The 26201-nt window shown below is 47.1% G+C and overlaps 2 protein-coding genes across 8 annotated transcripts in view; both read left to right on the plus strand.

Moving 5' to 3' along the window:
- Positions 1 to 9593, plus strand: part of LOC118216614 (protein sidekick-2-like) — a 70056-nt gene extending 60463 nt beyond the window's left edge. For all 3 annotated transcript variants that reach the window (XM_035397950.1, XM_035397951.1, XM_035397952.1), the window contains 4 exons: positions 271 to 411; positions 678 to 843; positions 4003 to 4129; positions 8038 to 9593. In XM_035397950.1, coding sequence (XP_035253841.1) covers positions 271 to 411; positions 678 to 843; positions 4003 to 4129; positions 8038 to 8448 — 845 coding nt within the window. In that variant the 3' untranslated portion in view covers positions 8449 to 9593. The remainder of the gene's footprint in view (positions 1 to 270; positions 412 to 677; positions 844 to 4002; positions 4130 to 8037) is intronic.
- Positions 9594 to 9955: 362 nt separating this feature from the next.
- cdc42ep4a (CDC42 effector protein (Rho GTPase binding) 4a) lies at positions 9956 to 25973 on the plus strand. Of its 5 annotated transcripts, XM_035397959.1 has the most exons (6): positions 9956 to 10491; positions 10643 to 10780; positions 10873 to 10943; positions 11428 to 12556; positions 13062 to 13118; positions 23461 to 25973. In XM_035397959.1, exon 6 carries the CDS (start codon positions 23741 to 23743, stop codon positions 24776 to 24778), a length of 1038 nt encoding a protein of 345 aa, XP_035253850.1. In that variant the 5' UTR covers positions 9956 to 10491; positions 10643 to 10780; positions 10873 to 10943; positions 11428 to 12556; positions 13062 to 13118; positions 23461 to 23740; the 3' UTR covers positions 24779 to 25973. The 5 variants fall into 5 exon arrangements, with proteins under 5 accessions (XP_035253850.1, XP_035253845.1, XP_035253848.1 ...); XM_035397954.1 differs by having other exon boundaries at positions 10643 to 10943; XM_035397957.1 differs by lacking the exons at positions 9956 to 10491; positions 10643 to 10780; positions 10873 to 10943 and having other exon boundaries at positions 11310 to 12124; positions 12414 to 12556.
- Positions 25974 to 26201: the final 228 nt, after the last annotated feature.

Genomic DNA, 26201 nt, shown 5'->3' on the forward strand with positions numbered 1-26201 from the left:
GCTCCCTATAGCTAATATACACTTACGTCATGACTGACCAAAATCCAAAGGGCTCTGAAAGATTTTGTGATAATAAGGGTGTGTTGAATTTTGTGCTTCATGTAAGCAGTTGTAAGCAAGTATTAAGTACGAACTTGAAATAGTGAGTGAGGAATTAATAGATCTTGATGGTGTACCCATTTTGTTTGGCATGAGTCAACATTCCTAGTTGAGGTGTTAAGTTTGCTTTTGACTTCCTTGCTGTTGTATGTGCTGCCTTGACACCCCCAGCCCAGAGGGTGGCGCCCTTCTATGAAGAGTGGTCATTTCTGTTGGTGACCGCACTGGTGGGCCTCATCTTTATCCTCCTCCTGGTCTTCATTCTCATCATTCGGGGACAGAACAAGAAGTACACCAAGAAGTCAGACACAGGTGGGCAAGGGGGGCATCAGTGGGGGAGAGGCGGTGTGGTGAAAATATTGTTTTTGGAGGTCAAAGCGGCTGTTGCTATAAGTTCGAACAATAGCAGTGGAAGAAACAGTCGTGTGAGTTAGCAGTAGAATAAGCATTAGCATCATTAGCAGGAGGGCAAGCGGTAGCATCTGTAGCTGTGGAAGTAGAATGAGCGCTAACATCGGCAGAAGTGGCGGTGGAGAGAGACCCTGGCCTGGGGTCTGTCTGATCTAACCCCCGCACAGTGTCCTCGTATCTCCACCCAGTGAACCCGTCCTCCTGTAACGCCGTCCCCCTCACCCACGGGGCCATGGCCAGCCTGGACGAGGCCCGCTTCCCCGCCCTGGAGCTCGGCAACCGCCGGCTGTCCGCCAAGAACTCCTTCTGCCGCAAGAATGGTGTCCACGCCAGGTGAGACTGCAGAGCAGGGTGTGTGTGTGTGTGTGTGTGCGTGTGTGTGCAGGTGTGCGTGTGCGTGTGCGTGTGCATGCGTGTGTGTGTATACGTGTGTGCAGGTGTATCTGTGTGTGTGTGTGTGTGCATGTGTGTGTGTGTGTATGCGTGTGTGCAGGTGTATCTGTGTGTGTGTGTGTGTGTGTATGTATGCGTGTGTGCAGGTGTATGTGTGTGTGTGTGCTGGTGCGTGTGTGTGGGTGCGTGCGGGCGTGCATGCGTGCGTGTGTGTGTGTGAAGGGGTGAGGGCTGTCGTGGCCACAGATTTGGCTAAATCTGCTCTTTTATTCTTATTAGCACTGGAAATTCCATCTCCACTGCCACTGAAGCCGAATCACTTCTATTTAATTTATCTTATGAATTCTGCTGAAGCAGGCACAGCCAGTGGCGATGCTGGTCGCATTGGGTGTTCTTCCTTCGGACATGCCTCTTCCCAAATGTTCATTCAACTTCCCATACTGTAGTGAAGGTACCGGCTGCTGTCAACTCATTAATGTCTTAACTGAAGACCGTTTTCAGTTGATTTGTTGATGAGGTGTGTTTGTGCTGGGTGAGGGCAAAAAAGGCTTTACCCGCACCTGCCCTTCTCAGTCACGACTGGACAGCCCCGCTATAGAGAATTTGTGCAGTAACAAAGGAGTTGGCCATCTGGTTGCTATAGAGAATCTGTGAATGATGCAAGGGCTCCTTTGGTTGTGCCTAATCAATTGGGTTAATAAGGGCTGCGATGCACTCTCAAGTTCAAAGTGGATTATTTCCAGCTTGTATACGAAGAGTGTGGTGTAGAAATAAAGAGGACAGGTGATTAACATATTTCCTGTTGAGATAATGAACTGCCAGCAAACCTGGTTCCTTTGACAGAAAGTGAGTGTTGGCAGGTGATCCGCTCAAAGAAAATACGTGTTCTGTGCCGCGGTCAATGAATCAAAGAGAGTGCTTCCCAAACTCCCTCCCCCCTTCCAAAGGGGGGTCGTTGGACGTGCTGGTGGGCAGTGCTTTTTGGGTGGGTTTCCTGTGGGACGCAGCTGAGGCACAGGCGTTTGGGACTGGGTGGAGTGCGTTTGAGGGAGGGGGGGAGCCTGATTAAGCTTGTACGGCCTGGCTGGAGAGGCCTGGTTGGGGATCAAAAGGGGTGACTCTTCCTGACTTAGAAGAGCTGTGGTCTGGGCTGGATACAATTCTGCTAATGAGCCCTTGCCATGGGAGGGGTTGGTGGGGGTTGGGGACTGGAGGCTGGTACGGTAGGATGTTAGGGTGTCAATGTTCCCCCCACAGCAGCCCCCGCTCCCCCACCCCATTCACGGGGGTGGGGTGGTGGGGGGTTGAACCAGATGGGGGAAGCACTGAATTATTAATTCACCACTTTGAGATAGTGGAGCATGGTAGAAGGCAATTTAGAATTAAGCACCCCCCCCTGCCCCTCCTCACCTCCACCACCCCCCTTTTCATCCCATCTGAGCTTCCTCTCAATTTTTAAACAGGCACTTTATCACACCCTACCCAGAACACTGCCCCCCACCAGCCCCCAGCCAGTGTCACCCTGCGCAGCTGTGGAAAGCCTCGCCTTTGGGTCTCTGCGTTAACCCTTTCCTGTCCTCAGGTCTGCTTTTGTAACTGTGCTGTGTATTCTGGACTGTTTAATAATAATGTCTGGTATTGTGTGTGTGTGTGTGTGTGTGTGTGTGTGTGTGTGTGTGTGTGTGTGTGTGTGTGTGTGTGTGTGCATGTGTGTCTCTGTGTCTCTGTGTGAGTGTCTGTGTGTCTGTGTTTATTTGCCAGAGAGAGAGAGAATACAGACAGCTCCCTTCCCTGACAGACACATTTCAGTCATTCACTGCCAGGGTGTCTGAAATGTCTTGAGGATGTTGCCATGGTGACAGCCAATAATGTGCTGGAGATTCAGTTGACCCTAGATCCTCCCACAGGAGTCATGAAGGATGAGACAGGAGAGCCGACTTGGTCAGTGGAGCCACCAATGTCATCTTCACTCCTTGTACCTGTCTCACTCCAGGGTCACTATGCTAGGGGCCCTGCTCGAAAAACTGTAATTTACCAGTTCTCCTCCCTCACTCTTTCTGCCACTCCTCTCACACCCAGATACACATCAGCCGCTTTTCAAAACAAAGCTGTTTCAGTTTTTTTTTCCTTTTGATGTTCACCTATCACAGGCCATTCAGTAAGTGAATTAAAGGTGTGTTCAGTCTTCAGTTGCAGGTGTGCAGGGGCGGGTGGTAAAGCAGTAGCAGGAACAGGCAGTTGAAAATTTGGGAAGAGGTCAGAAAAGAGGAACAAAAGAAGTCTTTTGTTGAAAACCCTGGTGGTTTTATTTACAATACTGGCCAATGGATGCAGACTGTGGACAGAAATTGTTTAGAATTCTACTTTGGCGTGCAAATGTGAAATGCATTCTGACCTAACTCTGCTTGTATTTCTGCTTCGTTTTTCCTACAGCTGATAGATATTCACAGAACTAATTCAGTTATTTTCCCTCAGGTTAATAACGTGTTCTGCATTTTTTACTCACTGCCAAGTTAATCTTTTATGTCTAGCTTAATTTTTCATCAGCATCGAGATCTTTTTCTGTGTTTGTAGTTCTCACCCTAAGATAAACACCTTTTTTAAATAAATATTGTTAATCATATGATTTTCATCTCAAATGCCAGAGCCCAGGTCTGTCGGTATTTCACCAGCAGATCTGGGCTGCGATTCTGTCCCTGTTCTTTCTGTAGCAAAATCAGGTCATCAGGATAGAGCATAAATATTAGCTCCAAGTCTTGAGTGATGAGACAAGGGGCTGCAGACTGGCTCATTTTTTTGGTACAGATACTGTAAAACACCAACCTCCTACGAACGGCCACGTCCCATTCCGCAACCCGGAGAGAAGACGTCTGTTCCTTTGTTTCCAGTGTTTGCTTTGCAGTTATTTATTGTTTGCCAGGCCATTGATATCTCTCTGTATCTTTGTCTCTGTATTTCTTGCTCTCAGTATTTCTTGCTCTCTGTATCGCTCTATGTATCTCTTCTATCTCTCTCACTATATATCTCTCTCTCCCTCTGCCTCTCCCTTTGCCTCTTCTCCCTCTCCCTCTCCCTCTCCCTCTCTCTCTCTCTCTCCAGATCTCCCCCTCGGCCTACCCCTGGCTGTCTGCATTACTCTGACGAGGACGTCAGCACCAAGTACAACGACCTCAGAGCAGACAGCAGCAGCCTGACAGAGAAGCCGTCAGAAATCTCAGACTCACAGGTACAACCCCACAGCCTGTCTCAGGCACACACGCACACACACACACGCACACACACATGCATACACATGCACACATACACACACACATGCACACACACACACACACACACACACACACGCGTGCGTGTGCATGCATACACACGCACACACACACACACACACACGCACACATGCACGCACAAGCACACATACGACTCACACATACATACACACACCCACACACGTGCACACACACTCGCGCATGCACGCACACGCACACGTACAACTCACACACACAGTGCTGTCTTTATAAGTGAGTACCCCCAGAAACAGAATTCAGTGTGACAAGATGAAAACCTGTGCAGCCAAAAAAGGCTGAAAAAGATAACACGTGTATTCCATGGCCTGTTTTAAATGGCTGTTCAAGATGAAAAGGTCCCCTTCGCATGAACTGGGGGGAGGGTCACATTGTAGGAGGTGTCCCTGGCACCATTAAATCAATGTGACAGCCAGTTCCTGTGCTTGGGGACGCGTCAACAGTGATTATCTCACTCTCTCGCTCATGTAACGACCCTATCAGCGTCATCGTTTCTCTGCTTCCCCTTGTCTGTCGCAGGAGTGCCCCCCCCCCCCCCCCCCCTCCATGATGTTACCTTGGCCTTTCTTGGAATTGTCCCTGCTGCCATTAATAACATTTTTAAGTTGTGTTGTTTTGTATAGATCACACATGCACTGGCAGGATTTGCTTGTTTAAGAGATTGATGGCTGAGAAAATGTCATGAAAGCCGATTGTTTTCCTTCACCTTCTGTCATGGAGTCCTGAAACACTTCTCCAGACTTATCTGGGAATGTTTTTCTTATTCTTTTTTTCTTTCTTTAAAAAAAAAAAATAATAATAATAATCCAGTGTGACCGGTCATGTATTCTAGGCCCCCCGGAAACCGTTATGGGAGTGTCACAGGTGCTGCTGCTGGTATTAATAACCTGTGTGAAAGATCTGCTTCAGTGAGCTGCGCGTCTGCTCAGAGTGCATCACACTGCTGTCATTATTTACATTCTCAGCAGACGTCCATCGCCGTAGCCATTTACACTGTTGGCTTTTTTGCGTGTTACATATTTACACAGCTGGATGTTTGAGCAGCGCAGGCTACAGTAAGTAGGCTCCTCAGGGATACATCACTGTGCAGTAATGACAGGGGACAAATTCTTCTGAAAATGGGCTGCACGCATGCCCACACAGAGGAGGATGCATACACACACTTTCCTATACACACGCAACTGTATGTAGACATACACACACATACACACACACACGCATTGAATCATGAAAACATGCAGGCATACACAGAAACACACACGCACGCACACAAACACACAAACATACATGTGCAGTGTGCACTAACATCCCACTTTGTGACTATTCCCAATATTTTAGGACATGAGTGATGGTAATTCTGATGCAGGAGATTTAAGACCTTGTTTACCTCTGGATGTGTGCTGTCATGTTGGTGAACCTACTTGAGTGGTATATTTAGAATGCCTTTGACAGAATATAACCGAACAGGTTCAGGCAGAGTTGAACCTGCTTTAAGGGGGAATGCAGATTCAAATCGGCAACGTATGAACGCGACGACAGGCCGTACGGTTACTATGTCAAACGACTGCAAATGATGCATTCAGAGATGTGGCGGGCTTCTGGGTAGCTCGTCCTGTTTAAGGTACCGTTCTGCCATGTGGATGAGCTCCGCGGTCTGGTTTCTGCAGTGGTGCCACGCCCCTGTGTTGTAGTCCACACCCCTGGTGAATCCCCCCCACGCCCCTGTGTTGTAGTCCACACCCCTGGGGAATCCCCCCCACCCCCCACCCCCATCAGGTATCCACGGTCTGTTTGCGCAACCTGCAGAAGAAATGCCCTCTAACTCAAAGTCTGTGAGAGCTCAACTGGTGGACTGCACAGTGAAAAGAGACAGTGGCGGGCATACCATATTTAGAAAGTGAAGTGTGTGCTGGTCTGCAAGCTCCCCAAATGACAGCGTTGAGAATGAACACGCAAAAACAAAAGGGCATCAAACCTGGGGTAAAATAGGTTACTTTTTTAACAAAGACATGGGACGGCTCAGATCCACTTTATTATTTAATTTTACTTTGAAATATAACATTTTAGCGCTGCTGTGCTACATTTTCATTTACCTTTACCAGGACATATCTTTTTACATTTCATTTAATGGAAAAAGATTGAGCCTGTATTACATAGGCCATAACCTCTCCTAACATGAGGTTATGGCTTATGGTTGCCATCATTGTGATTATTTTCCAACTTGGATCTGAAGAATGACCAGAGATTAGGGATAGTCTCCTACAGAAATAATAATAATAATAATAATAATAATAATAATTTCTTATTATAAAAATAACACAGCAGGAGATATTGCCATTGAGGTCAAATGGTTCATGATTTTAAAAAAATAGCAAAACATTTACCTCACACATGTTAAGAGATGCCTTCTTTAAGTGGTACTTATGATAGAAAATGGCTGACTCTAGTTACCTAGCTGTGCATCCGGTTTTAACGCAGTCCTTAATCATAAAAGGGGGGGGGGGGGGGTTGTTTCCTGTGAATAGCAAACCAGGGCTTTTTACTGTAATTCATCACCAGCAGTGTCTCCTCTGACATACTGCAAATTCTTTCAACGGCTATTTACTGAACTCCCTGCATCACACAACGGACTGCGTGTCCCTGTAAAGCTCATCCGAGCGGCTGTGAAAATTCTCTTGCCTGTTCGAAAGACGACAGGAAAGGTTGAACAATTGTGGTTTTCATGCTTCAAGTTGTAGAAAATAAGACCTATGATGAAAAATCAAAAAAGCCCAACAGCCAACCCCCCCCCCCCCCCCCCCCCCCCCCCCCGCCCCGCCAATCAAGAAACGTGTGGTTTTAGTGTTTTAAAAAATGGGCCATTTCCTGTCATGTGATCAGGGGAGGGGGAGGAACAGTCTTTCGAAATGGGAGTCCTTGAAAAGCCATCTTTTTGCTGACGGTCGGAGCTCTGTGCTAACGCAGGCCTGTGACTTCCAGTGTTTAGGCCTAGGAATAAGAACAAACACCCTGTATTTCTGAAGAGTGCCTCCTCCCCAGTTGTTCTATGAAATGTATGTTTGCATGAGGGGAACACCGAGGGAAGTGTAGAGTCTGCTGTGATACTCACATTCTTTATTGTGTGGTGGTAGTGGTGGGGGTGCAGGGGGTGGGGTTCAGTTGGCAAAAAAATAATTGTCTTTGTAGAATTGATTCTCTTTGTGACTTCAATCTCTGTGGAATGGAGTGTTCTCTGTCCAGGTTGAAATCAATCGCAATTTCAAACATTGCATCCTTTACTGAGGTTAAATGATGCAAGATTAATATATTTGCTACTTCAAGCACAAGCAGTGCTGATATTCCCAAACTAAAAAAGGCACAAAATCAGATTTCACAGTGTTAACAGGTTACTCTGTTTTATGACCACGGTGTGTTATGGACACTGTGTTTATGCAAATGTAGCAAATATAGTTCATTAGGAAAAGAAGCATAAACCTTGTCCAGAATGTGTTTTTATGAGATGCTGGTTACTAAAAGATACAAATTAGATTGCATGGAAGCCAAAAAAAAAAAAGATCTTTGGAAGTAAGTTGACGATCTTGGAAGTAAATGTAATAATAATAATAAACTTTATTTATATAGCACCTTTCATACAGCAGTAGCAGCCCAAAGTGCTTCACACCAAGGAAATAATAATAATAAACAGTTAAAACAGGAAAATATAGAATAAAATGATATAACACGAAATAGACACACTATAAACAAATAAAATGGGATAGAATAAAATGTAAAATAATAAAACGGGTTGAAACAATGTAGTTTATTAACCATTTACAACCATTTACAACCACAGGGCAGCGAGAGCGAGTATGAAGTGGAGGAAGACAGGCGTAAGACGCACTCCTTCGTCAACCACTACATCAGCGACCCCACCTACTACAACTCCTGGAGGCGTCAGCAGAGGAACCTGTCCCGGCCCCAGGCCTACGGCCAAGCCGAGCTGGATTTGGCACGGGCAGAGCACCGCTCCTCGCCGCCCCCCCTCCCGCCCCTGCCCCCGTTTCCCCCGCCGCAGCCCAACAGCGCCCCCCAGCCCCAGGCCCCGCCCCGGGGTGCCCTGTTCAGCTCTAAAGGCAGCCGGACTCCCACCCCCGCCCCGCTGTCCCCCAGTTCTCCCAGCCACCACAGCGCCCCCTACAGGCCACCCTCCAGCCTGGGCCCAGGTGCGCAAACACCCGTCGCCGGATTCTCCTCTTTCGTTTGACGTGTTGGAAAAACACAAAAAAACAAACAAAAAATTCTAATATTTATAGCAACTCTGAATATCTTTGATTTTTTTGTCATTGTTTCCACTGGTTTCTTCTTTTTTCTGTTTGGTTCTTTCCATTCTAACAGTGCTGTTTAATGGAAAATAACAACTCCATTTTTCAGAAACATGAACAGATCCTTTTTAAGCTTGTGCATACCTGTGTTTGTGTGCAGGACTGTCTGTGTATGCCCGTGTGTGTTTTCTGAACATCAGTCAGAACTGTTTTGCAGTTTTAAAAGATTTCTTGAGCTGATCTTTCACTTTCACATCAGCAAATGAATAAGCCGGTGAGATTCTTGGAAAAAAATATTGCTCTTCTGAAGAGGAATTATTTAAAAATAACCGACATCAGTGGATGATGATTGAACAGAAATGCGAAAAAAAAGGCACAGAAAATGGAAGCTGGAAGAAGCCAAGTCCACTGCTGTCGTCTGCTTTCTACAGAGCACTGTCCACACCGCCAAGATGTTAAAGATCTCATGCTGCCGCGATTTGAGCCTCATGTCAAGCGACGATGACGAGGACGCCTCCGTGCCACACCACGGTGATGTCACTTGAAAATCACACCAGGGTGACAACACTCCGCCCGGTCACACTGAAGAACGGCGACTGCCGTGTGTGCTTCGTTCCTGTTGATGACATCATTGGTGGAAGGACGAGCCAGGGACTGGTGTCAAGACTCCTCTGCTTCTCTGCTTACCGATAGTGACTCTGCATTGACTGCATTGATTGTCTTTCTGCCCCCTCTGCCACCACCTCACTATGGTGTGAGGTTCACCATGTTTTAACCAGGTGTAAACATCATGCAGTCGAGGTGAAAGTGTTTTGGAGAACAGTGTAATGTTGCAACGTCAGTGTGAAGATGAGATGGACTATCAAAGGGTAATTCATAAAACGTGAACACAGCCTTGAATTGCGCTTCTCTTCTCTCTTGATTGAACAACTTGGCATCATTCATGACCAGTCATATTGCATTTAGCGCACTTACCAAACAATGGCTGGCAAAGTTCAGATAACATCACTGTCTTATGAATAGCCTCCATTGTATCTGTGCGAGTGGAGCTTTTCAGTGTTTATTCAGCTGAGTACACAATAACCAGCGTTTAATACCAACGTTGTCTCATTTGCTTTAATCCATTTGGCAGGGTCCATCATGAAAATGTGGTATGTGTTAAATGGAAAACTATCCAAAATGTGAGGTATATATTTTTTTAAAATTATAAAATATATTAATGCATTGAGATGCAAGTTCTGCTTGATTCTACTTTTAGACATTTAACACATCCAGGGTGACTCAACAAGGACATACACTGAGTTTCACCATGTAGAAATTCCAGAGCTTTTTAAACTTGCAGACCCCCCCCCCCCCCCATTTCAAGGCATCGTAATGTTTGGGACAAATAGCATCACGGGTGTTTCTGATTAGTCAGGTGTGTTCAATTGCTACCTTAGTGCAGCTTTAAGAGAGCTTTCAGTATTTAGTTTTGATTAAAGCCTTGCATTTAATTGCATTTGGTATCTGTTATCTGCATTTGTCAACATGAAGACCAGAGTTGTGCCAATGAAAGTCAAGGAAGCCGTTTTGAGGCTGAGATATAAGAAAACTGCCAGAAACATTGACCAAACCTTAGGCTTACCAAAATCAACAGTTTGAAACGTGATTAAGAAGAAAGAGAGCACTGGTGAGCTCAGAAATCACAAAGAGCCTGGTAGGCCACCAAAGACCTGTATCGATGAATTCTCACCATAATGAAGAAAACACCACAAAGAGCTGTCCGACAAATTTGAAACACCGCTCAGGAGGCAGGCCTAACCATCAGCAGTCGATTGACAGTCTGCCATTACATGTGAAACTGACAGTGATTGTTTATTGTAACTCTTCAGTTTGCGTTTTATGAATACAGGCCATGTTTTCGTGCCACTTCTGGGTCTAGCTGTATGTTGTGTCAAAGAATCGGCGTTTGTCAGTGAAACAGGTTCACAAGAACCCAAGAGAAGGTAGAGAACCTTTTTACCACATCTAATTCTCTTCAGTGTTTCTATAGCACATGGGGTATATGGAATTTGTAATTACACCTGGAACATAAAGTTTCTCCTGCAGAACAGCATTGCTCTTGCATGTTTTTTTGTTTGTTTTTTTTTTCATCAGGGCATCTGGTATGGATGGTCCGCTCGCTGGTCACACAGTCCTGACTGAATGGGTTCACGTGGAACTAGTCCTGCGTACCAGCTGGGTGTTGAGCTTGAAAAGAGGTTTTGGTGACAACCTTCTCTAAAATGACACAATGTACGCACAACGGTTGAGCGGTCAAAGACAGTGGCCGATATGGCCGTCCGATCAGCAAACAGTAACGCAAAGACTCTTCTGTCCCTGATTAGTGTACTCATCTCAGCTGATTTTACGGTCGCCAGCAGATGTACAAACATGTAGGACTGGGTGGTCCTGGCCGGTAAGTGACTTGAAACATGTTTTTTAAAAAGGTGCCTTTGAAGTACATTTTCTCTTTTCCTCACTCAAATTCATCATCTGCTGTAATTTCCCCAATTTGGTTTTTTTTTTTTTTTTTTTTTTTTTTTTTTTTTTTTGGAAACATATACGTTATCAATCACTGGATGGGATCGTGGTGAATTTCCAGAATAAATGCTTCTATTTTTCACAGCCCTGATGCTAAACGGCATGCCGTCTGGCTACATGGTGCTGGTGTGGTGTATCGCCCTTTCCTGTGGTGGAATATGCTTTTGCAAAAAAAAAAAAAAAAAATTTTTTAATTGCAGCGCAGCCTGTAATGCTTGCAGGAAATACCAATGAGTTTTTTTTTTTCCCTTTCATAACCGCACTCAAGATCTGTGCTGCTTTACTGATCTGCATGTTACAAAAGTCCTGACGTAATTTCCTTTAACGGTGATTAGATTTTTTCTGATCTTGTTTTTCAGGTCAAATGCATATTTAGCGCCCTGCTGCTGTTCACTGTGGTCGACTTCCTTCTGTTGCCACGTGCTTTTTTTTGTGGATTTAGTCAAGTTCTCTTGGTAAATGACCTTTTATACCTTTGTAGTCCAGGGAAATTCAGAACGTTAAAAATGTCTGTCATTGCGTTAACATTCCAGGGTGAAATTTAAACTGAAATGGGGTGGCAGTGTTCCATAATGATTTGGGAATGACTCAAAAGGATTGTGGATGCTGCTGTTGTACCCTTGAGCAAGTTGCTTAACCTGAATTGCTCCTGTAAAATATCTAGCTGTATTAAAAAAGTACTCTATGAAGGTTGCTCTGGGTAAGAGTGTCTGCTGTCCCTGAGCTAGGTGCATGGTAGCTCAGACTCTGGCCAACGCTACTTACTTGACGCAGTGGCAGCTGATTTTAATCACCTGACTTAACCTCTCGAGGTAGGCAGATGTAAAGACGGGGTGAATTGAAAGACCAGCGCAGGATAAAGTAACCCTAGTTGGGAACCAGCTTGCCTATTGGGTGGGGATCCAGGGGGAGACACATTAGTTTAAAGTGTGGCGCATGCTTGTGGTTGAGGGGGTTGGGGCCTTGAAGCCCATTCAGTAAAGTTCCTTCTGGACAGTTCCACGGAAATACTGCCTGTTCCTGCCTGGGGTGAGGAATCGCTGAAAACTGGGGGAGGTAACATGCTCGGTCCTCTGCATACCAACTCAGATGCCCTGAGGATAGTCCAAAGGGGCAGCTCCTGGGGGGATAATTAGCATTCCTTCCAGCCAGAGTACACAAGGCTAATGGTCCTTTCCTAACGCATCCAATCTTGTCCTGCATGTTCAGGAAGTAATATACACATTTAATGCTATCATTTTTTTTTTAAATACAAGAGCCATTTTTGTATTAAATCATCTCTGTGTGAGCTGGGAAAACTTTATTTTGAAAAGATGATCATGTTTTCTTCTCTTCGCTTTTGCAGAGCTGATGTTAAGATCACTGCTTATACTTTCTGCTCTACACTGTTCACTTCCTGCGAATGTTCCACGAGTCACACCCTTCTGCTCTCTGATTGGCTGAGTGGTTAAAAGATCTTCACCATCTGCCAAGACTCTGCATGCCAGAGTGAGTGGAGGCCGGTTCAGGCTACAGCCATGCTGGACCAACTTTCTTGGGGGTGACAAATAATAATTTCAGCACAAGGGATTAAATGTGCTTCTTTCACACTGGTCCTTGGTCTATTTAGGTTAGCCTCCCCCACATCACTGTTTTGATCACAGAGGAGTGCATGATCTGGATGCGTAGTCCCTGCCCGTGCGTTGGTTCTACGTTATGGTATACGTTATGCATGACACTGGCTGACACTCGCTCAAAGGCAGTCTGCTGTAATTGTGGCTGAAAAGCCAGATGTGCACTTGGGCTAGTACGAGCTGTTAAATAGGCATTGCACGTGATTTATGGTCTCTCCAGGAGAGACGGAGATGGGATATGTGCCCTGGGGGTAGCGGGGAGCCACATGGCATTTAAAACGCAACTCTGTCGCCTCTCTTTAGCTTCGGTCCTGATGATGTCACTGTGTGCGTACTCCAAAAGAAGGTTATCTTTTGTGTTGTTTTTCTTGTTGCCGTAGGTCTACCTTTCACTTCAGTGCAAGATGCAAGTCAAGGCCCAGCGCCTGCGTCACTATGTGAGTTTTCAAAAGGAAATTCGAAATGTGTGCTTGGCGGGACTTTAAAACGCACTCTGCAGTGCTGATGTCTTAATGTCAGACGAGTTTGGGAAGACTGTTACTAAGGCCTGCGTGTTACTCAAAACAAAGATACCAATGACCACAAATCATTCAGGTATGAAAACTGAGCAAAGGTGAATAGGAGTTGGATTTAATCCATTGACACCTTTGTATCCCCTGCTAAAAAGTGGCTTTAAATAACACATCATTATTGTAAAATAGCAATAGGAGGCAATGTTATTGAAAGCATCATGCATTTCCCTATTGATTTGGGGTGAAGAATTTAGCCTGAACTTTGACCTTTGATGGTGACTTCCCTCCTCACACATGCCATTCCATTCCTTAGAATATTTGATTATTTATGCATTGAATGTATTAAGTTCATTATTTAACGAATAACCTGATCTAATCAGGTTGTCCCATACCCAGTCAACCACAGTGGTCTGATGTTCTCTCTCTCTCTCTCTCTCTCTCTCTCTCTCTCTCTCTCTCTCACTGTGTTCCATGAAGATTTTGCATTCTTGAGTATTTACTGTTGCCCCCCAATACAAAGCTCATAAGCAGTGTTGCCATTGTGTGTGTGCTTTGCACCACTGTTAAAAGAAGGGATCCCTGAGAACTCTTCTTGGATTCTGCATGTATGATCTTGACGGGACGGGACATGTTTGTTAAACTCCTGTTCACTTCTAGCTATCCTGTTTCTGTCCAACAACCAATTCAGTCATGAGAAACGTCCTATCTGAATTCAATGGTCGGGTACACTAGTGGCCTTTGGGACGTATAATGTGTCTGATAGGCAATTTAACACAAGGGCCAAGTGTGACGCCTTGGGTTTTAAATGCTTATTAACAGCCTCCAATAAGCTATTTAGCACGAGGTGTAAATGCCGATTAATCAGGAGGTGTTACTAGGGACTTAGCATTTCTGATGAATGGCAGCGGTGATCTGCAATAAACAAACACGTTCCCACTCGCTGTCTGGATCTGTCTGAAGGAGGAATGTTCGGACTTTCAGTCAAATCGCTGACTGATAACGTTCGTTCCACAACTGCTGTTTCAATATTTCACCCATCTATGGTTAATTTATTTGCGATCAGCATGTATTGTGCAATGTACACGCAATAGCCGTCCAAATAAGAATTTACGCGAAATTTTGATGATGGTCATGGCCGTTCGGATATCTCCTCAGTAGCACTTTAAATGAGATCAAAGTGTTCAGAGAGATGTTCATGTTCCTGCTCAGGCGTGTCAAGGTTTGCAAAATTGCGTGAGATTCTGTGAGACTGTCATGCTAGAATATAATAGACTATGAAGCCAGCCTTCTGTAAATGACTCCAGGTTGGGGGAATTGTCATTGTTAATTTATTATTATTATTATTATTATTATTATTATTACTACTACTACTATTATTATTTTTATTATTAAGCGTGATCCCTAACATCCTGGCATTTTATGCCACAGCTAGCGCTTATTTAGAACACTTTGTTATAAGAATTTCAGCTGTAGCGTATACATCGTCAAATTGATGCGCGGCACTGTAAGTCGTCGTATATTCATTCATCCATCAAGGTGATTCTGTTGTGCGTTGTAAAATGGTCAGCTTGTTCTTGGCCTTTTCCCTGAATCACTGAACCATGCGTAATGTAATGTGTTCTGTCGCTTTAACCGGCAAGTGGGAGGTTTCCTTAGAGACGTTTGTGGGGAGTCCGTTGACAGGAGCACTACGTGCGCCAGTGTACAGCAACACAGTACAATGATGGCAAGCACAAAGCTATAGAACCGGACTCTCCAGGTGTTGGATACACTATGAATGCATTATACTGTCTGGGCTTTACAGGCTAATAGTGGAACCGGCATAAGTTACCAAAGGGATTAGTGAACTCCGAATGCCTTCCCTGGAACAGAATCGTTCGCAGCTCGCTAACTGTAAATCTAGGAAATTGATCGAAGAACGTGACCGACAGGAACAGATCCGAGTAAGTTCTTGATTGCTTGCTGTTGTAACTTCATCTAGAACCTCAAAGTTCATTGCGGAACCTCTAATGCGCGCTCGATAATTTTGTTTTTGTTCCTATATTCATATATTTCAAGTTGTCTCAGCATGGGAAGTATGTATGTCACTTGATGGCGCAGAGCTCACAAAACGAACTACTTTTATGTCAACCGTTTTGCACAGCCTTGTCTTTAACCGACTATAGAATACAACTGTGCGTTCCGTTTGATTATGTAGCCAATACGGCCCCATTGAAAATGTGTATCGCTCTCGGGTCGGCTTTGTTAATGCCGCGACAGCAACAGAAAGGGCGGGCATCGGTGTATGTTTGCATGATATTTTTGCAATATCCTTTGGGGATATTTCACCATGGCGCGATTCTGGGGTTTTTCTGAAATAATGCACCGTGTGATGGGTCGCGGCGGCGACATAATTTCCAGCAAGATTCCGTATAGGCTACCAAATTCCGTTTTTGTTTGAATGTCGGTGTCTGTCGTCTCTCATGCTCATGGGTGTGATCAAGTGTGCATTCATCATTTCATCTCCAGCGAAAGATGTGTGGGTAGCGACGCTGACTCCCGTGGCAGGCTACACACACAGCACCTGTAGCACCTCCGCCATGTGTTGTTCATGTTCAGTCGAGCTCGAATTTAAACAGTGGTAAAGCTGATGCGTAGGCTACTGCCGACATTCTTGCTGCTTATACCTATAGCTTGCACGTGCTGTACACGAATAATGACGTTGCAGTTTTGATTCATAATCATGCTTTTGATAAAACTGGGAAACGCTGTTACATTTTTCAGTGCTCTAACAGCGAATTTATCGATCTTCGTCTGTGCGTGTTGTTTTCGTTTGATTCCTATTCCTATGACTTGAATTTACCAGTACCGTTACATCGAATCGGTGTTTTGCTGTGTAATCGCGTCTACTTCTGTCGTCTCGTCAGTTCACAGACTGAGTTTGTTGGTCTGACCATCTGTCTGCATGCCGACTTTAGGAGTAGCAGAACACGCTAAAATTTGTAGCTCATCTTGTTGTAGATGGAAACTCTCCATTCTTTGCTGTTGGATGCTTTTTGCGACTTGAATCGAGCGCGCAAATCTTCGGGCCAGAGAGAGAGAGGCAGATTGGGTGGCAGCTGAAAACCGGTAAATGTGTTGAAAAGATCAGCTTCGAATAGTTTTGTCGAACATGTCCCTGCAAATGTGGGAAGCCCAAGACATGGGGTTGACATACCACTGAGTGTTTCAAGGGGAGGGAATTATATATATATATATATAGTTGATGATTATTTTCTAAGTAGCTTGTGCAAGCCTCCATGTCGGTTTTAGACTGATTGATTGTAGCCTACGTGTGGCTATAGACGAGATTATGCTGTTTGCTTAAAAAACACAACAACAAAAAAACCACAAGTTCTTATGCTGTCAGAATACTTCAAAAGGGCGATAACCAGCAAAGTGAGGGGGGGCTGGGGTCGAAACTCTGGGCCTATGTTGCCTGCTGATCAGTTTTCAGTGACAAGCCTGTGACACTTTAAAGGCTGCTGTGATATGAGAGGGCCAGCCGGATGCAAGCTGGGGAAAGGGCTGCCTTTGCTCACAGGAGCACAGGACAGATGGCAGTGAAGCTGCTGTGGCTGAGGAAAAGAGCGAAACTGAAGATCGCACAACACCGCGTGTCACTCTCTCCATTTGCTTGCTGAGCTGAACATTAACAGGGCCCAGGCGAGGAGTTTGCAGTCCGTACAAAAACCCTGTTTCACAGGCACAAAGACCTCTCGCATCTAGACACACACACACACACACACACACAGACACACACACATGCATGCTCACACACACACACACACTCACATTTTCTTACATTCCAGCATGGACATGCACACATGCATACTTCACATTCACTCACAGAAAACATGTTCACAGACACAGTCTTTTTTTGTGCACTCGCAAACACACACTCTCTCACACACACACACACACACACACTTTTGTAGGAACTCCCATTCCAAACACACAATCTTGAATTTAGAGTTTCCTCCGCAGCATTTTGTCATGGTTTACACCTTTCGCTTTAGAGGCAGTGTGGGCCGTGGGACTGACCTTTGACCTTTGACCTGTCCGCGCCATGTGATTCAGAAGCCCCTAGGGTGAGGCAAACTGTGACTCTTCTGGTTTAGTGGCAATGAGACGAGACACATCTGATCCCTTCTTTATTAAAGAGTGGCTTCATTATACCCTGAGGCTGACTGACAGAGGGACCCAAAGGAGCGGAAGAGATGTGTGCCTGGGCCGCCAGGGCAGCGTGACTCTCGTGTGTTTCTCTTCCTGCGATTCCCCCACCTCTGCACCGGGCTCTGCACTGATTGTCTTGTAATACCGAAATCAGACTTTGACACAATGTGACCTGCTGCTATTCGTCACCGGCTGCAGGATGCTGAGTTTTGTTTGCAGTTCCTGTGTGACTTGTTTCACTGATCGGAGTGAGTGAATGTGTGTGTGAGTGTGTGTGTGCTTGTGTGTGTGTGTGTGTGTGTGTTTTGACCTCTCCTATAGTTGAGTAATGGCTGCAGCAGCCTGATGTGCTGTACCTGCCTTGCTAACACTGCAGCAGTGATGGGGTGGTTTGCCGTCACAGGCGTTCTCCTGGTTTCTAATCTAGCCGCTGCCCGATTGTGTGCGTTTTGGTGAATTTCGCGGCAGAAAGTCGCTGGCTGGTTGTTTGAGCCTCCCGTTCAGGCGGTTTCTGCCCCAAAGCTCTGCTACTATTCGTCAGGTGCTCCATCGTGTGCTGTGTGTGACTGTGGAGTTTCCTCTGGCCTGTGGTGCCCTCACTCTCACTGTGTTCTGTGGAGATTAGCATTAGCTCTTTTTATCTGTCTGTCTGTCTGTCTGTCAGTCTGTGTCTCTATCTGTCTTTATCTGTTCAGTTAAATTGTAGCAGCAGTGTGTTGACCTCTTTTTATGTGATCAGTAATGGGATATTATTGTCTTTCTACATGAAGACATGAGTAGTATGTCTGTGTGTGTGTGTGTGTGTGTGTGTGTCTCTGTGTGTGTGCTTGCGCATGCAGGGGTGCGTGCATGTGCACATCCATCATCCCCCACCCGCGCATTCCAGGACATTCCAGCGTAAACTGTTTGTTTTCTCTGGGTCTCCCCAGTCGCTGTGGACAGCGAGGGGGCTGTAGGGGAAGGGCAGGCCAGGGCTCGGCGGACCTGTCCTTGTACGTGACTGAACTAGTTGTGGGAGAGTGACCAGCTGGAGCTCGGCACCGTACCGCGCAGCGGCCACGCCCGCCCGCAGCTCTGGGGCCACGTGCAGAGCCTCAAATAAGAACCTTCCGGGATCAGAACCGCCAGCGAGCCCAAAGTGTGCTCCGCTAAGGGAAAAGGTTGCAATTTTGGTGCCTCTAGCGTTAGAAAATGATCAGCGTTTGTCTTAAACCAGTCCATCAATGATTGAGCTCTCATAATAATCGAGAGCAGTCATCAGTTCTCAGTCATTTATCTCTTTTTTTTTATTATTATTTGTTGCACATTTAAAGAGATGTGTTCGGGACATTATGTTTACACAGAAATGCCCGCACAGCTTAGCAGAGTGAAATGAAGGAGGCACCTGGTGGAGTGCTCTGAGGGCGTTGCCATGGTGAGAAGGGCCTACGAACGCGAGCACGCGTGCTCCTCCGCCTCGAGACTCGGGGTCCGTAACCGTGACGACTACGCAGCGACACGCAGTCGGGCGAAAGGTCGGGCTCGGAAGAGAAAGCACGGCCGCGGGACACCGAAGGCGCCCTTTGCTACCGTCGACGCCACGGCAACCGCACTTCCACAGCGGCGGTTTCACCGTTTCTCTCAGAACCGGCCTGGCCCGCTTCAGCCGCCCGCAGGAGGTGGCGAAGTCCCGACGCCCTTTAGCCGCTCGCACGGCGAAACCGCGCTGGCCGCCCCGTGATGGTCACAGCGCAGCCGCACCCCTGGAGAGGGGACGCCTGATGGCGATTCGCTAATTACGGGCTCGTCCGCCCGTGACGCAGGCGAAGGAGGAGCGGAACGCCGCGATGCGAGCCCCGAGACACGCGCCTTTCGACGACGGCGTCGCTCACGACGGGCATTTTAACGGGTGTCGTTTTTCCGTCGGTCATTTGTGAATTCCCAAGTTTTTTTTCGTTTTTAAAAAAAATGTGATGGCTATTTCGGTGTCTTTTCTGTAGCATCAAATGTGTCCATCCCTGTGCGTTCACGGGGCTAACGTTGACACCCGCCCAACACCTGAGAGTGTTTGCGAGGTCCTTGCATGTCTGTCTCCTGACTCAGAGAGGCCTTTGATAATAAACTGGTCGTAAAAACAAGGAGGGAGGGGGTTTTTCAGAGGTCAAGGGTCAGCCCTGGGTCCATGAGTTGGGGCCCTCTGGAACACCCAAGGACAGCTGACCTCACGTCTCCTGAGGTGGAGCCTTGCCTCTGTGCAGTCTGGCTCCTTGATATGGCTCTGTAGCTGAAAACAAAGTGTGTGTGACTGTGAGTGCACGTCGGCGTATGTATGTGTGTGTGTGTGTGTACTTGTGCAGTGTGATTTTGTGTGTGTGGGTGTGTGTGTGTATGTATGAGACCATGTGAGGCTTTTTAGATAGAAATGTGTAGCTTTTTTGGCGTTTGACATAATGTTTTGGCAGGTTTTTTATAATGGATAAGGAACAGGTTTCTAAACCCCACCGGTTATAGGTTCACTTCCCAGGTAGGACACTGCCATTGTACCCTCGAGCAAGGTTCCTGTAAATGCTTACTGTGGGGAAAATAGAAGTAAAAATGTCTCTTTCTTTCGGAGTGCCTGCTAAATGATAATAATAATGTAATGTAGTACTTTGTGCCTCCCTTCTTTACTGACACCAGCTGGGTGGTGGAAGAAATTTCTAAGGAACATCTGTGTTTTCCCATTGGCTGACCCTTGTTGTGTGGTGTGACCTGTGCACCTGGGATTGCTCTGGTCTAGTGTGGCATTCCTCTGTGGGTCTTCCTGGAAATCCCGCTGGCCTCAGCCTGATCTCCTTCATGGTTCTAACACTGATACCTAGTGGGTACATAGCCTCCACTCTGGGGCTTGGGAAATGGTCGAGATGTACAGTAGACTAGCAGACTTGCTCAAAAAGGCAGCGCTGTCTTGTACCTGGATTTTCATCCGAACTATAATCCCTAATCTTAACCTCAGTCCTAAACCCAGCCCCAAGGCCTATTTCTAATCCTAAATTTTAGCCCCTGTCCTAAAGTTAACTAATCCTAAAACTTCAGACCATAACACAAACACTAGGCCTAATTCAAATCCTATTTCTAATGCTAGGTTTAATCCTATCATCAGATGATAACCCAAGGCTAGGCCTGATTAAAATTCTAATCCTTGACCTTATCCTGACTTTAACTGTAACACACTTTGTAGAAAAGAGCTAGGATGACATCACATCCTGTAACAGGGTGGTTTTAACAAGTATTGCACTGTAATAAAGCACTTTTCATATAATGAACTCAAAGTACTATCTAAGGAATGGCACCTCCAAAGATTGTGTGCATTTGTGTGTGTGTGTGTGTGTGTGTGTGTGTGTGTGTGTGTGTGTGTGTGAGAGAGAGAGAGAGATCAGGAGGGGGTTTCCACTGGTCTGGGGGCTGACTGGCTCACATGCTCCCTGCCCTTCCTGTTGGATCCAGCCCAAGTCCCCCCTCATCATCACATCCATCACAGCTCCACCCTCCAGTTAGCCTCATGGGTTTCCAGCTGTGTGTGTGCGTGCGTGCGTGTGTGTGTACATGTGTGTGTGCATGTGTGCAAGAGCCTTAACTCACAGAAACAGATCTTTTAGATATTTTAGGAACAGATATTTTTCATCTGGGTAGGGTTCGTCTTTTGCAACCAGTGTACGTGGCTTGATCTGCAACATTTTTTCACAATGCCGTTTGGGTCATTTTCGTCTGTTCAGCAGGAAACGAGGGTGCCGATGCTCACCATGGAAACCGTTTCAGTAGTATTTTAAGGAGGGGGTAGGGCTGTGGGGTTTTGCATACTTTAACTGAATCGTCGGGGCAGGAAATGGAGGGCGCGGAGTACATCATCACGAGCCGCTACTCCACGAAATCCTGTCACCCGTCACCAGACTGCCCCCACCCTGTTCACCTTGGAACCACTGCATAGATAATTGAATAAATGAAAAGGTACTGATTTAAAGTGACATTTTCAAGGGGGAGCACAATGGTATAAAAAGAAACAAAGCAAAGGAGGTGCTGGAGAGGGAGGAGGTGGAGACGGGAGGTGGTGGAGAGGGAGGAATTAGAGACAGAATTTGTTGGAGAGGGAAGAGGTGGAGATGGGAGGTGGTGGTGAGGGAGGAATTGGAGACAGAAGATGGTGGAGGGGGAGCGAGTAGTGAGGGATGGTGGTGGGGCACGAAGTGTTGAGAAAGGAGGAGAGGTGAGTTCACACATGAAGGGGTGATGGGGTTTCTATGGAATGAAGGACAAAATTTGGTTTCTCTGGCCCGGTACTGGTATGTGTGTTTGGAAATCCCGTTCAACCTATTGTACTCTCAGATTGAACAGTACCCTGTTGAAATTTGTGAAAAGTAATTTGTGAAAGTTGTGAAAGTATACAGGGTTAACTTTGTGCAAATGAGGGTGTGTTAACATTCTGTGGAATAGCTCACTGAAAATAACACCCAAAATGGCACAAAGAATGAATTATATACTGTTAGTTTGTTCTACGTTTGTGTAACGTTTAGGCTATGTTTGTGCTCCAGATCAAACTAGTGTCCCTCGGTAGTGTTACCTATCTTTGATACTGGACATGACTGTTAGTGTCAACAATTAGTTATGATGTGAGATCAGTATTATATTACGGTGATAGTGGGTTGAAAGGGGGTGATAATTCTAAACACCCACCCATCTGAAGGACCTCTAAGAGGATGACCGTGGAAACACACCATGGAGTAAAAGCTTCAATTGAAGTTGTATTCATCAGAAATGCACAAATGAAAGGTCTCACTTATGCACTCGCAGAGAGGTGCACAACATGGCTGTTGATAGTTCATGGTTCACAGGTTCACGACTGTTCTAAAAATCATCAGCTTCTCTCAAGACATCCTACTCAGTCATCAGTGCGATGGATTGTTCCATTAATGTGTCAGTTTAAAAAAAAAAAAAAAAAAAAAAACTTTATGGTCCCTTCGACCTTCAAATAGACAGCCGCTGAATAAAGCGAAACACTTTTTTTTTTTTTTTTTTACTGGCTCGTTGAAGTTAGTAAAAGTGGCGGGAGAGCTGGTGCATGCGCTGGTCTGTTCCCCTGCTGTCCCTGCCGTTGGCAGTTGGTGGGAGCTCGTGGTGGCCCTAGCGCTGTCTGCGGGGCTCGATTCTGCCGGGCTGTGGGGCGGAAAAGCGGCGCTGTGCTCTACGCCCGAGGCAGGAAGCGGTTGCGCGCTAACCTCAAGACTGCCTTCAGCTGGGGTTGTCATGGAGACGTGAACAGGTGATGCCAGAGACAGGAAGTGTGAAGGCTGAGCCACAGGGGAGGGACAAGAGAGGAGGGGGAGAATGGAAGGTTGGAGAAGAGCTGGATTACTTCCATGTCTCTTACTGCTATACACACTCAATTGCACAGACATCATAGACACTGGTCGATTCTGTTGTACATGTGTATATATAGAAGTAGAGGCTGTTGTTGATTGGCTGCTCCGTAAAAAAATATAGAATGGCAGAATTTTACAGCAGCTGAACATGCATTGTTTTCCCTTTTAAACAACTTATCCCACAAGCACTCCCTGGTTGAACCATAGCTTCCAGGTTTCCTCTGTTGTGGGAAAGGGGTTTCCTTGGTGACTACATGCCATGAACACTGAGCTGGACACCACAGCGATGTATACCTGGATTTGGAAGTGAGTCATTGAACTAATTTTCAAGACTGCACTTTGTCTCTGGAACTGTTTGGATTGACACTGTCATCAAATATTATATTTTTTCCCACATGGCACTTGTTGAAAGAATGTGGTTATTAATGCCACCGTCCTGGGCGACATCCCAAACTGACTGTCTCAGTCCGTTCACCCCACCCACCTGATCACCCACTTACAGCTGCAGCTGTAGCAATCCCGTACCATTTTACTTCAGTGGGTTGTCACAGTAAAAGAAAACCTGTACATTTCCTCATGTACAGGTTACTGACTGACTAATGGCAAACTAACTGAACCTCAGTCATTGCAACACTGATTGCGGCAGTCGTGTCTAATTTTCCTTTTGTAATCTGAGTTCATCTTTCTTTCCTCACCAGCTTGACCAGAAGATGGCTGGAACCAGAGACCAGGGCAACTGTAGCGGGGGACTGCAGTGGGTGTGACGCAGAGAGACCTGGATACACTTGCTTTCTGACAACCGCCGCTTTCTGTCCTTACCAACAGATAAAAACGGGAGGGAGATTGTTTTTTCTTATTTTGTGGCGTACCCTTGCATTCTGGGAACCTTCTACTTCCTGCCCTGTCTCTAAGAACTTTAACGGGTAAAGGAGGAGGGCGGATTATCTTTTTTGGGGGGGACATTCGGGAAGGTACGAGATGCCCATCCTGAAGCAGCTGGTGTCCGGATCGTCCCAGTCCAAGCGGCGCTCGCGACTCGACCTCACCACCGAGATGATCAGCGCCCCGCTGGGCGACTTCCGCCACACCATGCATGTGGGGCGGGGGGGCGACACCTTCGGGGACACCTCCTTCCTCAGCAGCCGCTCCGGGGAGCCCCCGCGGGTCGGGGAGGGAGCGCCCCGCTCCCCCAGGCCGAGCCTGCTCTCCCGAACCTTCCGCACCAGCAAGCGCTCCCAGTCGGTCACGCGGGTGGACCGATGCTCCAACCCGCTGGCGCCGCTGGCCGGCTCGCCGACCCTCGTGAAGAACGCCTTCTCCCTGCCGCACCTCAACGACGAGGGCGGGGAGAGGGGGCGGGAGAGCCGGGGGCGGGGAGGGGTGCCCAAAAGTCTCTCCTCCAGCCCCGTGATGGAGCTTCCCTCCGAAGCGGATGGGACTAACGGGACCGCGGCCCTGGACCCGGAGCAGGCGGAGCGGAGCTTCGGGGAGCTGACGGACCTGCCCGTCTCCATGGCACCCCGCGGCTGTGGGGCCATGAGGCGCACCGAGTCCGTCATGTCCTTCCACGTGGACCTGGGCCCCTCCATGCTGGGGGACATCCTGGATGTGATGGAGAAAGAGGACGACGGCCTCGGGGGAGAGGAGGAAGGGACGCCCCCGCCACTCGATGCCCAGGACGAGGGAGACGAGGAGGAGGACAACAAGGAGGAGGATAAGGAAGAGGAAGAGGGAGAGGGAGACTCACAGGAGCCCACAGTCCAGCCTCCCATAACTGAGAACGTGGAGAACCCCATCAAAGGCCCCTGCACCCCAGAGACCCAGCCCACACACCCTGAGAACCACCATCTGGACACCTGCTCCGTTTCCAGCTCAGCTTCCACACCCCTGGAGGAGATACCACCCGATCAGCCGCAAGGGGGAGAAACGGACTGCACCAAGTTCAGCCCAACACAGGGGGAGGAAGAGAGCTTCTCTTTCATGGAGGAGGAGGAAGATGATGAAATTAGAGTGTAAAAAAAAAAAAAAAAACATAAACGACTAAGATTGACAGAGCGTATGAGAGATACAGAGAAAGAGGGAGAAAGTAAGTGATAAAGAGAAGAGAGAGACACTAGCGGGCCTACTGCTAGATGAATGTGCAGTTACCAGGAACGGCTGCTCCTTCTGGAGACGCAAGTGCACAGGTTTCTCTTACTGTTACCATGGAGGCCTTGTGTCTGAATTCTCACCCAGTCCTGTCTCTTCAGAGGCCTGCTACATGTAGAATTCAAGAATTCCAGTGTATCTCCATTGAGGAGAGGCATGTGTGACTGCAGACAGTAACCGCTAGAATAACGACTCTTCATTACATTCACATTGGTGCACTGAGAGCTGCAATAAATGGTTATTACTTACACATGGGCATGGTGACAGCAATCATAAAGACTCAATACATACACATGGACATAGTGACAGCAGTCATAAAGACTCAATACATACACATGGGCATAGTGACAGCTATAAAGACTGACAGCAGTCGTAAAGACTCCTTACATGTACACGGGTTCAGTACTGCTGTCTGTTCCGCACAGGAGAAGACGTTGCTGCTTCAAAACTGCGGTTCTGTTGGGTCTCTCTGCTCTGCCTACAGCTTCCAGTATGGGCACCAGACCCAGAATCATCGTGGCAGTCACTAAAGATTACGGAAATGAAGGGCTCACGGCCGTAACTGCCTGTGACCGCGGCTGGCCCACTGCCGGATCTGCGTGTGTGTCAGACAGCAGAGGAAGTGTGCCAGCGGTTTCAGATAAACAGAAGCTGCCAGTCCAGCTGCTTCTTTTTAGTGTCTTTTTTTAATGGTCAGACAGGAAGGTATGCCTCTGTGTGCCAAAACCTCATGATGTTATTGTGTGGTTAGAGTTACTTTCACACCAGCGTCCTTTCACCTTTTATTTAACACTGAGGATTTACTCCAGGTTCAGTGACACTGGGTTTTTCTGGCTGTCTGGGAACTGGGGCACCCCACAGTGGCCAGACACGGAAGCGTAGAGCAGAAATGTGGAACGGGCTGCGATTGGGAAAGAGCGCCCCCTACTGGTGTGCAGAGCGATGAGGTGCACAGCCCTGTCCTTTTCGCCAATGTATTCTCCTCTGTAAACAGCACGCCTTCTATCATTGAGTGGGGGGTGTGGAGAAGTGAGGCCCATGGCCCCGCTGTGGGGGGATTTGGGGCGGGGGCGAGGGGGGCGGGGGCGCAGGGCCCTGCTGAGAAAGCGGAAAGATGGTGGTGTGCGTGAAAGAAAGACGTACGTACGCTGCTGTTTCAAGCGGCATTGTTCCACTCTGATGCACAAAGACACTAAAATGCTAGTATCTTTGAAGCTGTGTCGGACTTTCCGTTAAAACAAAATGTTAAAGAAGGGCTTTTCAAACTCGGTCTCGGGACCCATGGTTTTTA

This window comes from Anguilla anguilla, chromosome 17 (genome assembly GCF_013347855.1).
Source record: "Anguilla anguilla isolate fAngAng1 chromosome 17, fAngAng1.pri, whole genome shotgun sequence".
In the NCBI taxonomy this organism is placed as follows: Eukaryota; Metazoa; Chordata; class Actinopteri; order Anguilliformes; family Anguillidae; genus Anguilla; species Anguilla anguilla.